This window comes from Strix aluco, chromosome Z (assembly GCF_031877795.1).
Source record: "Strix aluco isolate bStrAlu1 chromosome Z, bStrAlu1.hap1, whole genome shotgun sequence".
Lineage (NCBI taxonomy): Eukaryota > Metazoa > Chordata > Aves > Strigiformes > Strigidae > Strix > Strix aluco.
In genome coordinates, this window is record NC_133971.1 from 10,825,216 (window position 1) to 10,840,188 (window position 14,973).

General features: G+C 34.3%; 1 protein-coding gene across 2 annotated transcripts in view; it reads right to left on the reverse strand.

Moving 5' to 3' along the window:
* The window catches only part of PDE4D (phosphodiesterase 4D), a 422,326-nt gene that overhangs the window by 364,781 nt on the left and 42,572 nt on the right, over nt 1-14,973 (reverse strand). Inside the window, exon 1 of one of the 2 annotated variants that reach the window (XM_074812000.1) lies at nt 7,206-7,474. The exons of the other annotated variant lie outside the window; for it this stretch is intronic. Within the exon in view, the coding sequence (XP_074668101.1) occupies nt 7,206-7,474 (269 nt within the window). Of the gene's footprint in view, nt 1-7,205; nt 7,475-14,973 lie in introns of those variants that run through there. 2 annotated transcript variants of the gene reach the window in all.

Here is a 14,973-nt window from a genome sequence, read left to right on the forward strand (position 1 = left end):
GTTTTAGCAAACCACAAATAAAGTTGTAATATACACATGCAAACTGAAAGTGAAGCTATCAAGTTTGCAAAATACAATCAACAAAGCAGTGTGGAAGACTGCTTGAGTCTAAAAGGCTTCCCAAGATGTTACACAGTAAGCTAATAAAAGCATTCTACAAGAACTACTGTAACTTTTTGCAAATTCTTAAAAAAAACCTTAAGGAAATCAGAGAATTTATAATGCTGGAAGGGTACAATAGATAAAACCTTTACAGTCATTACAGTCACACATAAAAACCTGTGATATAATTATAGTATATATAATATATAATTATATAATATATATAACATTTTTATATATATGATATATAAAATCTATATATATAATCTATATATAATATATAATTATATAATAAAAATTTGTGGATGCAAAAGCACTTGCAAAGCAGTTTTTGCTTTTGAGGTAACTACTAAACAGAAGTAGAACTACAGGAACTCAGTTCCACTTCTGCTAAATTATTAAGTATTTCTCCTAAATTCTGTCCAACACAGAACACACCATTAAAGACAACAGATCAGACAATAGTATGGCCCAGGCAAAGCAATTCAGCTATTAAAACTTACAAAGAAATATCAGATCTACAAGGCAAGAAGGTCATCCACAAGAGAGAAGGAGAGATGCAATAGGTACTGCTATAAAAGACAGCTGTTGTACTAGCAAATCTAGCCAGCCAACTTTATTGGTTTTTCGCCTTCATACTGTTCCTCCTTACACAGTGGTTTGATTCAGAATATAGTCTATGATTTTTCACTGATTTTTTTGAAGTGGTTTTGGATTTCCTTTCTGATACCAGGAACTCTGCTCTAACGTGACTCTTATTTGGGAAAATGCATCTTTGCCTCTTCTTTACAAAGAGATGAATTTTGTCCTCATTTGTCTCTCCTCAGGTTTGAGCTGTGGAGAAACAATATGATTTCTTTCTGGTAAATTAACTTGACAGTAGTTAACACCATTGTGCAGCATCCTCAGCTTATTGCAAGCCACTCTGTAGATACTAGATAGTATCACGTTCCCCTAACTCATCCCTAGCCTCTGCCCCGCTAACCCATGCATACGTGTGCACAGATCCCATCAAATACACATACTGCCTTTGCAAGCCTGTTGCTTCTTTGTATACAAGCATTCACATAAGTATGCCCCTCTTTATATAACAGCATTTCAAGAAAAGAGTGGATATGTGGATTGGATTATTTTACACATTTGTAGTATGTCTCTGTAACAATATTGTGACTTAAATTATCATGGGAATGATTTATGCATCTATTATGAATATCTTTACATTATATGTGGAGAGGATCACATCCTATTTCAGAAAAGGAATAAGGTAACCCGTTCTAAAAAGCCTGAAAATCAATGGAAGAGAGTCCTCTGTAATATGCCAGTTGTTACCTTGACTAAAACCTTATGTAATATTTGGTCAGCTGATTTAGAAAGTATGAATAAAACTTACATGAGAAAAAGCAAGGAAGTAGTAGAAGAAACTCAGATGTTTTCTTAATTGAACAGAAACAAATAAGGTCACATACGCAAATGTGCAATTTATCTTCATCTTACTCAAATAATCTTGTCTTCTTAAACTTTATATTTTATTTGAATACTTCCAAAAGGATGTTATTGTTAAATAAATTTTATTGCATCTGTAACTTGATTAAACACTGCCTTTAATCTCATGAGTACATGCATTTAATTAAATAGGGAAAATATGCTGCAATCTGGCTTCTCTTTGAAATATTCTTCCATAACGGTTTTTTTTCCACAGAAGTTAGGGATACTCTGTACAACTCTCTAGAACACTTCAGCTGTTAGTATAGAGTATACAGAGTACAGAGACTACAAATCCTATCATTCCCTAGTGTTCTTAGCATAGTTATCACCCTACTCTGCTTTGATGGATCTTCCTTTTGAAATGGTTTTCATACACCAAATTGTTATTACTTTAGTTCCTTGAAATGTACTGAGTAGTTAAACTGAGGAAAACACAGACAGGCATTAAAAAATATTTGAAGAAAATATATCTTGAAAATTGGAAAAAAATTGTAGTGAGAAAAAGTCTATAGTTTTAGTTTGGTTATAGCTTTGTTATAGTTTAGTAGTTTCAGCATAAATACACTGAACCAGGCAGTGTAGAACCACATCAAGTTAAATATGTTGCTCTTCTGCAATCTACCTGTAACTAACACTTGAGGTTTTGTTGTTTCTTGCAATTAGTGCTAAAAGTGCATGAAAAGATATTGTGCAATAAAAATAAACAAAGACCTGAGTTTATCGGTACCCTTATGACAGTTACATTCCTGAAACTTAAAATGGCACACCTTATCCCTATCTATCTAAACTATTTCTAGGGCATCTATCATTTTCATATCTGAATGCCAAAGTCAACGTAAAACTATTTACTATGGGTGGGGACAAAGGCTGGCTGAATTCAGATGAAAGTACTCTATATAACTGAGCATATACTTGTATTCTTACAGTCAGTAATCATATTAAATAGTTAGGTTTGGAGGTGCATGTTTTAAAAAAAAAGTCTAAAAAGGAAAAACATAAAAACCCTGAACATCAGAAAGTACAAAATGAACCCTAGAAGAGCTGGAGAAGGGACAGATGCCAAAGAGAAAGACTGACAATAGACCCATGAATAACAAACCCACTTTATATAAGGAAAAAAATGTCATGTATCACTACTTGTGCAGATATGTGCAACACTACTGCTGTATCTGAACACACACAAATAAATCACAAAGGCAGCAAATATTCCATCCAAAGTTACATACAACAGAGAAAAAATGACAGTTTGAACATTGTGTTCACTGAGAAGTATTAAGGCAGCAAATAATAAAGGCCAAAAAAATCAAGCACATGCATGCCATGACTTCATACTTCCAATTAAATAGATACAATTTAGTTGCTATGTTGTACCAACCTTACTATCCTGCTCCAAATATTTATGCTTCTTGCTTCTCCTCCCTTTCCTACAGAAAGGAATTTTTCATGGAAAATAAAGGAAAGCTGACTTCCCACATGAGTTAACTAAAGCTGTATGACTTAAAGTATCTAAACATCCTTCCACAGACCTTTGGACATGTCTTACATACACTGGTTGTTCACACAGCTGGGGAACTGACAGTCTCCTTCCCTGTAACTGAAGGCCCTCTCTTCTCACAAATCTCAGCATGTATGATCCCACCCTCATGATCTCTCTTGCCAAACTGCACTGGGGTAATAGGTGGCTTAGAAAGCGCATACAAAGAGCCAACCAAGACAATCCAGAAACTGAATTTGTCAAGCACATACCAGAGGACTTTATTTATCTTGTTTGTGTTTGGTTGTAATACACGCTGCTGCATCACTATATTGCCCAGATCTTAAAGCATTATGATTACGTTTACAGTAATACAATACAATGCAGATTTCTGAGGAACCCGAATTGGTTTTGGCTAGAGTATATTTTAATTCCTGGCTAGGAAGCTTTGAAACACTTGTTTCTTTTCAGTTGCTATAGTTGTTTCCTATAGACTGTAGACAGATACTGTCTATAGACAGAGAGTGCTGCAGGCTTAAAGTTCAAGGTAACTTAACTAGTTTTAATTTCACAGTTATAGGCAAGACCACCTGTAACACTCTCTGAAGCTGTAAGTCATTCAGAAATTTTTCCAGCAAAAATCAAGAAGCCATGCATTTCTACCACTTAAAACCTTCTATTTCAACTCACTCTTAATGCTGTATTTTTTCCTCTCTGAAATCCTAAAATCAGTTGTGTATCTTTCAAGTGCTAGAATGAATTCAGAGTTATAGTTGGGGAAGGATAAAGAAGAAAAGTAAGGAGACAGGACTCAAAATGTCTGAGGTTAATGGCTAGTGATGAACTTTCAGTTGAAAGAAATACTGGCAAATTTTCCATTACATTCTTGTAAGCAAAATCAAGTTATATAACCACATTTCTGAACATAGTCCATGGATACCTCTTATTAAAAACAAAATTAAAGAATAGCCTATTAAGTTGTGTCTTCCTGAACACAACTGATACAGACAGAACACATCTAAATAAATGGTTCCATCAGTTTTCTTAAGCACTCCCTAGTAAATGGCCCAGTTTGTGTACAATTTTCAGTACATTTTTATACAATGTCAGTGTCATTTTTTATAGTGTCAGAAGACATAATGGTCCAAGTTTTCGAGAAAGAAGAACCATACAGCTTCTTAAAGAGATCTTAAAGGCTTACACACTACATCACCTTTTTTAATCACAAGTAGCTACACATCTTTTACACAATATACCATCACCCTGCTATTTAAATGGACATGTATGTGAACACTGCATCCTATGATTGTACACCTCATCACATAACAGAATAATGCATTTTGACAGTTCACAACCAGTCTTTACAAGACTGACTATTCCTGCCATATGACTAAAAATGATAACTCCATTATTCACGTGAAAGAATAATAGTCACATAATAAAGAAAATGCATTTTGGTTTCAACAGTTCTACATCCCAGGCCATTACAGGTGGAGAGCTATAGGCCTCATGAAAGAAATGGGGAAGAACCAGGTTGCCAGAATAATTCATCAATCTGCCACCCACTTGACTGTACCTGAATGACATTTCAGAGACTGGAAATCAGGGAGTTAGGTATAATCTAAATAAGTTGTTCTGGTGCACTGGATCTGTGGTGGCTCTATTTGGCAACACACAACAATATCTTTAGTGTTATACATTTAGTTCTTATGCTACTTATATATACATAAACTTATAATCATAAGAAAAAAAAATACTAAATTTATAAAACTACTGGTACTTTGCAAAGTCAGAATGGCTTTCCAACTTATTGGTGGCTTGAATAAGATCATATTATTAAAATTTGTAATGCCTGCGTGAACCATAGACTAAACAAGAAAGATGTATACATTAATTCAATGACTATTCTCAAAGTACAAAAGAGATTAAAGAAGAAATGCAAGAAAATTAGAGCACTTACTGAGAAGGTCATAACTATAGTGGAACAAACTATACGCACTAAAACCAGAATGGATCCTCCGTAGCACAACATTCTGGAGTAAACTTACAACTACTCCATTTTCAAAAGAACTTTTCTCCTATAAGCTCCCTCAAATGGATTATTTGGATATGGAATTAAAGCCACTATACTGCCCATGTAGCCAAAGCATGTAGAAACCACATTTATCACAGAGCATCTCAGTTTTCTAAATAGATAACCAAGTGAAGATGTATCAGTAACTATGGTCTTGATAGGATTTGGCAACAAATATATTTTATAAGCCCATAGCAGTGCTTCTGCTTTCCTTCATATGACTGTAAGTCCTATCACATACATTATTGCTTAAGATTAGTGGTTTTTCTCCTCCACCATCACTTCTGAAATATTACTCTTCTTTGCTGGTTCTCAGATAATTTATTGTAACTCTGCTTGACTATCTACTTCTCTACTTGTGGAAAAAAAGTGCTGCTAAGATGAGCCAGCCTTACAAATCATTTAGAAATAACGATGACTTGTTCAACAACAACATTTTGCAGGCCTAATATTTCACATATTTGGGAAAAATCCAAGCATTTCCTACACTTCACAATAGAAAAAGACACTCTACCCAAACTCAAAACTTTCTGAAGCTCACTAGAGGAAGTGTGTTTAAACAAAATTTCACTTTTTAATACTATGCCAGCCTTTGTCCTTTCATGTTGCCCAAACCTGTTTGTTCACTTCCTATCTGTCCCTTTTAATATCTTTCCTTTGTCATCTTAAACTGTCTACAATAACTGTCATAACACATACATAATCACACATAATTTCCTCTCTCTAAACTTTCACAAATTCTTATTTTCACCTTACAATGTAAAACATTGAATTATTTTTTATCTATCCTGCATGTGTTTATGTCTAGACTGCTTTATAAATTATTTCATGCAGACCAGAAATTAAAGATCCTTAATGTTGCTGGGATTTATTCATAACTGTTAAAGGAACATGAAATATCCTAATGTCATTCAGTCTTCTCTGTTACACATGCAATTTCTGACCAGATACACTGTTTTCAAAACAAGTATTCTTTAAGTATAAAGGCACACTTGTTTTTCCTCATCCTTTTCAAGGGTATAAATATTATTTTATCAAAGAAGTATTTTAGCTACACAAATACGCACATAATAAAGATTTAGGCTCACATGTATACAATGTGCAATGCACATACCAGATGGTGTAAATTTAATTTTAGACAAATGAAGATAAACTTGATCCATTTTCTGTTTAGAGTGCATGACAGTATTTCATTACACTCCTTTCTTTATATTACATTTTTATTTGAAAAATAATAGGGGAAATAATCTCCCAAGAAAAAACAGAACACATCAAGATCTCAGGACTAGCAAAGCAAATAGGAAAGTATTATTAAATTACAATAATCTCATATGTAACATTTTAAAAAAAAGAATAAATTAAGTAATGAAATTATGCTGCTGTTTTACAGAAGATGGAAATAACAAAATTGATGTCTTTTATAGATTTGATCACAAATACATGTCTAAGAAATAAAGTCACCAAAAAAGTAGTACTAGTGAATCATTTAACAAGATTCCCTTTCCATCTTTCTTCTGTTTATTCTAGCAACTGCTTTAATAAAAATCACTGTTCCATATAGTATATCTATTCCTACCATTCTTCTCTATCGCCTCCTTCTTAATTTGAGTACTGTTAAAAGATAAACAAAGTTATGCTATTCTGCTTAGGGGTGGAGGGATCATAAATTACCAATAAATAAATAAATAATATTTAAAAGATACATTAAAGAAAAAAATTGCCTACTCACTCTGACCTGAACAGCACAGAATGAGAAAAGTACTTTTCCTTCTTAAGACTCCAGTTTTTATTTCTGGGGAAGGGGAAGAAAGGAATTATTACCTTAGAAATCAGAGGAAATAGAGTAGCTTTGTGCAAGCAAATACATGTTTTCTTACTTTTTATAAATTAATTACTATTTTAAACTTCAGGTCTGAAATTAACTTGAGTCACAAATTAGAACTGTCTCTTTCAACCAGAGGGATTCACGCAGAGATCAAACCAACACACATAAGCACTGACATCAAGGAGATAAATGCTCTACCAAGAAAAGTTAATCTCATATTTCATGACAACCCAGTCAGTGCTTACCAGGTATGTGCCACAGTGAAACGCCGCTGTTTTGGTATGTTGCTACTTAAAAGCATCCTGCGCAAAAGCCTTGGAGAGTTTCTAGGAGAAATAACTGGAGACAGCCGGGGAGAAGCAGATGAAGATTTTCTAGATGTCCTGGACTTTTCATGTTGCAACAAGTTTTCCCTCAGGGTCTTCACAAGATCTTCATTTAACCATGGATTTTGACAATTTGTATTATCCACTTCAGGAACAGCCAAAGTGTCCGGACTTGTCTGCTGAGCCATGTTTCCCAAGTAAGTTTGTTATTAAGGTCTAATACAATCAAATATTGGCTTGACTGCTTAAAATATTTCCTTTCTAAATCAGTTCCCAAGAACTGTGTAGATCTCCAACTCCAGTTCAGTCTATTCTGTTTTCAACATGGTGTCGCCTGCCCTCAGCGTCTCCCTATAGATAATGATCTACAAAGAAAAAAGCAAGCTAACTCCTCCACAGAAACCTATTAAACATTACCACTCCTTTCACAGCCCTGCTGCCAAAGATCACTTATTAGCGATCATAGCAAGTGAGCACGGGAGGAAGAAACTGCTTTAGCACAGCCTTTGTCAGAGCTGCAAAGCTGACTGTTAAACTATTGGAACTAATGTGCTGCAGCTGCTTGAGTGACTTCTCGTTATGTACATAAAAAGTGCTGGAGGAGGGCTTAAACATCAGATATGTGCTCATTTTGTTTGGTTATTCTTTCCGTTTGCTTATTTCTGAACCTTAAGGGAGGCTGAAAGGAAGGGGGGCTACTGAATAACCTCTTCTGTTTTTCACAGGATCTACAGGATTTATCTTTGTAGTCCCCATCTACAAATCAAGATTACAACCTTTTACCTCTTAAGCTAATAAATGTTACAATTAAATAATGTAAAAGGGTTTAGGTTCTGCTTTCTCCCTCTGCTCCTCCCCCACCCCGAGACAGTCTATCACAACCGGTTTTCAAATGCAATTAGGAAAGGCTAATACTTGCTACTTTACATTTTCCAGAAACACAAAACAAACATTTAAGATCTGCACACAAACTGAAATCAGAGTATGACAGCTACTAGTATTGGTTTAATGAGATGTTCTTAATTCAATATATCATCACATCATGACCACTACTTGAACTGGGAAAGTGCCTTTTTTCTATTCACAGCCGGTGGGGAAATAAACTACCGAAACATATTAAAAGAGAATTTCCAAAATATAAAAAGGCAAAAGTACTTGCATTTATTTGGTCTATACATACCACTATTAAATTTCATTTTTAGAATATATTTTTTTCATAGCTTTATGCAAACGAGATATTGGTGCAGTTTTCTGATCCAACAAAACCTTTTCAATCAATTCTGAGATCTATTTTTTTATTTTTTAATTAAAGTAACTCGCTTCATCTATTGTGAAAGAGAAAATTTTTATAAACATGTTCAATTTTGTTCATAACTCACTGATAGTTGACAAAGACCTGTAATAACTGGTGGTAGGCTAATATTTGCTTAAGCTTTGTACATTCATTTTTATAGCAACAACAATCTTTTCAGGTTATAACCATACTTCCTGTCCATCCTACAGGCACAAATCATCACCTTTTTTGTGAGAGATCTCTTTTTAATGTCAGAACATTGGTTACATATCATTTTCATTGGTGCAATATATTCCTTCTCTTTTACTCTGTCTTACAATCCAGCTTTTCTTTGTGAATAAGAATTTCCTTTTGGAGCACACACAGTGTCCACAATTGACCATAATTACATGACCAGGTGTGAAAGGCAAATACTGTTTTCTGTCTTATGGCAAAATCAGAAATCCTGCAAAAGCAGCCTTCTGTCAAAATGGAGAGGAATCACCTTTGTACTTAGCACTAAAGCCACAATTCCTGATGAGGATTATAAAGAGAACATCATGATGCTGACAGAAGTAGAACAGAACAGCAACTGAAAGGTCAACTTATGTTAAGAATGACTTTGCTATCAGGTGTCAGGCCCATTATGTAGACAAGTTTAACTGTACTGCGTCATATGTGAAATTTGATAACAATGTATTCACAAATGTAACTCAATATTGAACAGCGTCACAGAATGAAGAAATCACTGTGCATTATGTTTTTGCATATTTTTCTAAAATTTTATAGAAGATTTAATCACTATGTAAAAACTAACACTGACAAAATATAGAATACAGCCCACATATTCTTAAAACTACAAAAACAAAATTTTAAACTATGTTTTATTAAGAACAAAATTTAAACTGGAAGTGAAGTGTTAATCCACAGACAGAAGAAGAACTGGATTAAATCATAACTAACACAATAACTGTTTCCACTCCTTTTTAGTTCGAAGAGTAGTACAAGGAGCACTGGTCCCCAACAAGCAGAGAAAATAAAAGCATAATATATGAAAATGTTTATTTTATATTTATAAAGGACAAACATATCATGTCTCTATTAGTCTATTATTCTTTTTTATTTATTAAAAAACACTAGCTATTCCGTATGAGTCCAATATTTTTTTTCCAAACAGTACAGTCTGTATAATGAGTGCTATGTTCTTTTTTGTTATGAAATACTGCCATCTGATGTCTATTCCAAACCATAATCTTCAGATAGCTGCAGTGACTTTATAAAACTAGACAAACTGACGCGTTGGATATCAATGAATCAATGACGTCAATAAAACCATTAACATTTATTACAGCAGGTGCAGAATCATGCTTTAAGTTGCACTACATTACAAAGATAATTATAGAAGAGGAAGGTATTAGTCCACAGATCAGCCATTTTATTACCCTTGTTCTTAAAAATATTAGAACTAAGTCAACAAGGATCATTAGCTTGACACCCTGCATTATGGGTATTGAGTGGATTTGCCACATACTCACAGAGGTAATATGTAATGTGTACTGAACAGCAGGATAAGGCCTTGTAACAGGACAAGTTAACTCAGTCATCATAAAGTAGCACAATTTGCATGAATAGCTAACTAAAATGCTTTTCTTCAGTTGGTTAATGGGTTAGATTTCTGAGTGTAGATATTCCATTCCCCCAGACACCTTATTTTGACATATGCCTGCTTCTTTCTCCTCCTCAAAAGACAAAAAAAAAAAAAAAAGAAAAGAAGAAAAAAGTCTAGGAGCACTAAACAAGTTCTTCACATGCTCATAATCACAGAACAATAATTTTAATTGCTATAAACAATCTCACAATATAAATCAAGCATGTTTATGAAGTTAAATGAAAGCCTTTGGGCTGATTTTATTATAGACTAGAAACATGAACAGCCTTCACCGTAATAAAATGCAGAGATCTAACTTCCAGTAATATCAAATAACCACTATGTGAGTTAGAGAAAATACTTATCTTACAGTCAGGACTGGGGATAAGACAAGGCAGAAAAAAGGCAGTAGCATGAGGTAGCCTATGCAGGCGCTAGAATTAAGTCTTGAAAAAAACTATTCCATAAGGAAAAATTATCCTTTGCAGTTTAATGTGTCTAGCTGCACATTAAAAAAAGACAGCAAAGTACATTTTTTTTTTCCTATAAAGATTCTGATTAATTAAGGAACAGACCTACTTGACTGTGTTTTAATAAAGACATATCTCATTTTCCCACAAAGTTCACCACAGTTATTATTAAAACCAGAAAACATTATTATCCGCTCCTCTGAAAAACTTCTTCAGGTAAAAACACCAGTATGTGTTTTTCACACACATTAAGAAATCATAGGGTACAATAAAAAAAAAAAAAAAGCTGTAGGGTTTTTAATCAAGGCTACAAAGTCAATATTTTTCTCTTTTTTTTTTTTCCGATGAGTTAATTTTCTGGGCTCTTCCGCAGTTCTACTAGTGAAATAAGATCACCAGAAGTGGTCTGTAAAGTGCCACCAAAAAATGTATTTATTGCTTCTTTTGAAATAAGAACATATGAGAGCTGATACGTATCACATCTCCAAAAGGTAATGCTGATAGTGCTTTAAGCATGTCTATGTTGTATGTCCTAAGGGCATTTGATCCAGTTTCTGATTAAATGTTCTAATTTAAGGCACTCATATTTAAATCTAATTTTGCAGGTGTTGCTTAGTCACAGCTGAATAGGTACAAGTTACACCAAGATGAGATTTAATTCTGCCCGTTATACATTTAATTAAATCATCATAAGGCTCAGGGCAAAAGCAGAGAACTAGAATCTCCTTATAATAGAAATTCAGTATAACAAAAAATCTAGAGGTGCCAGTAACTTCTATTCTGTTACAGTGACCACTTAAAAATACTAAAAATTGAAATTCAAGCATTCAGTTCTTGTACTTTTCATAAACTTTCTTATGAAATACGTTCCTCATGATAAATGTACTTAAATATTACAGGCTTGAAGTGCTCACATTTCTGTTAGTCACGAAGACTAGAAAGAGCTAGAGTATATAGAAGAGAATAAGCTAATAGGTTCCGTAATACTGTACAAGATTAAACACGCAGTTGATCTCACATAAAAGAGACTAAACAAGGATTGAAAAGTAATTTCTGTGTTACAAATACTTTGAACACAGAGTACGATAAAGTTACTTTAATATTATACATACTAATCAATATATAAAATATATCAGGCAATTGTGGCTATTTTAAATTACCTTTAACAAAATTTTTATTATTAGAGCATAAATGCAGTCAACTCACAAGGAGCAAAAGAACTCTTTCACATAAAATATGAAGAGGAAAAGTTATTAAAATATCTTACTTGGGACCAAGTAGAGAATTCCAGACACACAGGAATGCAAGTGAAAGAACAACCCTCCGACGTGTTGTTTCTTTGAAAGCAAGCAGATCAGTATCACAGGATCATAGAAGAATTCAGGTTGGTAATGACCTCAGGTGATCAAGTCCACACTCCTGCTCAAAGCAGGACCAGGTGTAAGGTCAGACCACGCTGAGGTACTAGCGCACCTGAGAATGGTGCAGAAGAAGTGGAGAGAAAAGAAGACAAAGTCAGAGGTGATTGTGAAGGATGGATTCTATACCATGGTTTAATTTCCTGAAGCAAATAATAGAATACTGAGGGTGTGGTGTGACTGAGGAGAATTCTAATTCTAGATAAGGTAGAAAATAAGAATCCTGAATGACACTATGATTCTTATTTGGAAAGAGAGGTTAATGCATGGATTGAGGAGCATAGCAGTCCAGGAAGAAAATAAGGATAAAAGAAGAAATTAATTGGTGATAGGAAGTCAATTAAAATGTTACGTACCAGCAAATTTCACAGTATCATTTTAATACCTGCCAATTGCCACATTCTCAAAGAGCTGATATGATATATTAATTTGCCAAGTGCAGGGTAGCGCTTATCAGACTGTTTTCCTAGCAGTTACACGCATGGCCTGCTGGGGAGACCATAGGTACCACAGAGTGGCAACAGGTGACTAAAAACAGGATTTATTGCATTTAGCATAGAAATGGCAGGCATCCTCTGTTATATAAAACTCTCTAATAGACAAAAGTATGGAAAACACATACAATTCTAAATATTCCAAGGAAACTGCAGGCTGTTGTATTTACTCTGCATATTCAATCTAAATAAATGTTCAATAATATTCTAATGGAACAATGGTACCTAAAATGGCATTAAAAAACTGAATGAGATTAACTTTCCAAATAGTCAGATAGACATACATTTTGAACCATATTTTCAGGAGAACAGAATAAAATAAGAAAGAGCATGTGGCACACCCGAAGTGGGGTATGGAATAAAACACTTGCTGTTACTTAAAATTTTAGAGCACTTCTGTTCTTGAGAAGTTCCTAATAAAAACTGTTTTCATAATATCAGCTCAGATGAACCTTGCAATTCAATAAAGTGTTTTGTATTTAGCCAGTCATCTTTTATTATATTTTTTGGAGTGTTTGGAAATATTGTCACGATTCTACCAAAATAAAGTACTGTTCAGCTGCTGATTCCCCCGAAAGAGCTGCTGGATTTTGTTCTCATTTGTGTGCATGGCAGAAACAACAGAGATAAGAGAACACTGGGTATATGATAATAAAAGAAAACAAGTAGATACAACAGCTATGTCTTACAGTATGCCCAGGGCCCATTTTAAGAAAAAAGAGGAAGATTTTGCAATCCATGCACAAGGACTTCAGCAATATTTTATGCAAGCATCAGAGAAAACACTTAGTCTTACACTTTCAAAATAATTTGCTAAATGGAATACAACCCATAACAGAACTTCCAAAAAAGCTCCAAATTTTAACAGAACAGTACAATGTGTTTCTGATGAATTAATTGAAAATAGAGATTCTATGAAGTCTTTGCAAGGTTCTGCAGTTCTTTGTACAATTCATGTTGCTACCAAAAATGAATTAAGGATATTTTCAGAATACAGTTTGTTTCTATTATAAACTGAGTGCTATTGAGGGCCAGCCACTGTTGTCTCATAAATAATACAGTAAAGAGTCTGTCAAAAACCTCCAGCTTAAAAACTCGCATTGCCATACATGCACACAAGAAAACAAATGAAGTGGGGGAAGTGGTCATCTCAAGAGCAGTCTGCTTAGCACTTGGTTATAAATGAAATCATTATGCCAACACAGCACAGGGTAGCCTGGAGATTTCCTTCTAAAAAGATTAGATGTTCCTTAACTTGAAGAAAAGGATTAAGAAAAACTGCTTCTATAATCAAGAGCTTCCATTAGAAAGGACTGCCAACACAATCCTGTTTGACTACACAAAGCAAGCTATCAACATTTGAAAATAAAATGCCTTTACTATACGAACCCTTGGAAAAAAGGCCTCAGCCAGTGTAACACATTGGAATATCTAACAGATACTTCATAAATATAAATGCAGCATTTCTTTAAAAAGATTATATTCGGTGTGGCAAAAAGCTTGGCTTGCCAGGAAAAGATAGGCAGATGCATCATTCCCCACACATGCATTAACGTAGAAGTGAATGACCTCATACGACAAATAAGAATAAACAGAGTAGCAATAACCGTAATTTCTAAACAATTGTGTAAGAAAACATTTCCTGGGGTAAGATTAAGGGAAATGAATGTACTTCTACACAATTACATCAAAGAACAGATGGGAGCATTAGGCAGCATTCCTGCCACTGCAACACATAAAGATATCTGTTAACTATTAGTTAATTGCAATTGAAAGACATGGGCCACATGAGCAGAAAACAATTATAAGCATAAATTGTTTTGCAGAGCAGTCCTCAGGAGAGGGTAAAGGAGAGGGCAGAGGAGAGGACAGGCCACAGAATGAATCAAGCAGAGCCCCACCTCCCCAGTCTGTATTTAATATCAATATAGGTGTGATTAAAAACTATAGCAGTTAGGCAAGCTGTAATCTTAGATTTCTTAGGGCTAGACCTGTGACAGATACTGTTAGAGCTTTTGGAAAATCAGTTAGCTATGCTCTCATCATTAGCTTAATTAGCTTAATGATGAGAGCATAGTTGTGCCTGTTGATGTCAGTGAACGTATAATGGCTTTGTAAAAATCTAAGGATTATAAAGTATCACAACTACTTGGCAAAAAGCATATCAACATTCCAGATTCCCAAATTTAAGAGTTTATTTCTGAAGCTAGTGGGAGCAATAGCTTTTAACAAACCAGACATAATCCTGGCCCTCCAAGCATGGTGGTTAACCCAAAGTATAACGTATAAATAAACAAGTATATTTCTGAGGGGTCAGACACATGCACAGGAAATTTACTTAATAAGGAATCCAGAGCATCTGTTATATTTCAAGTTATTTGTTA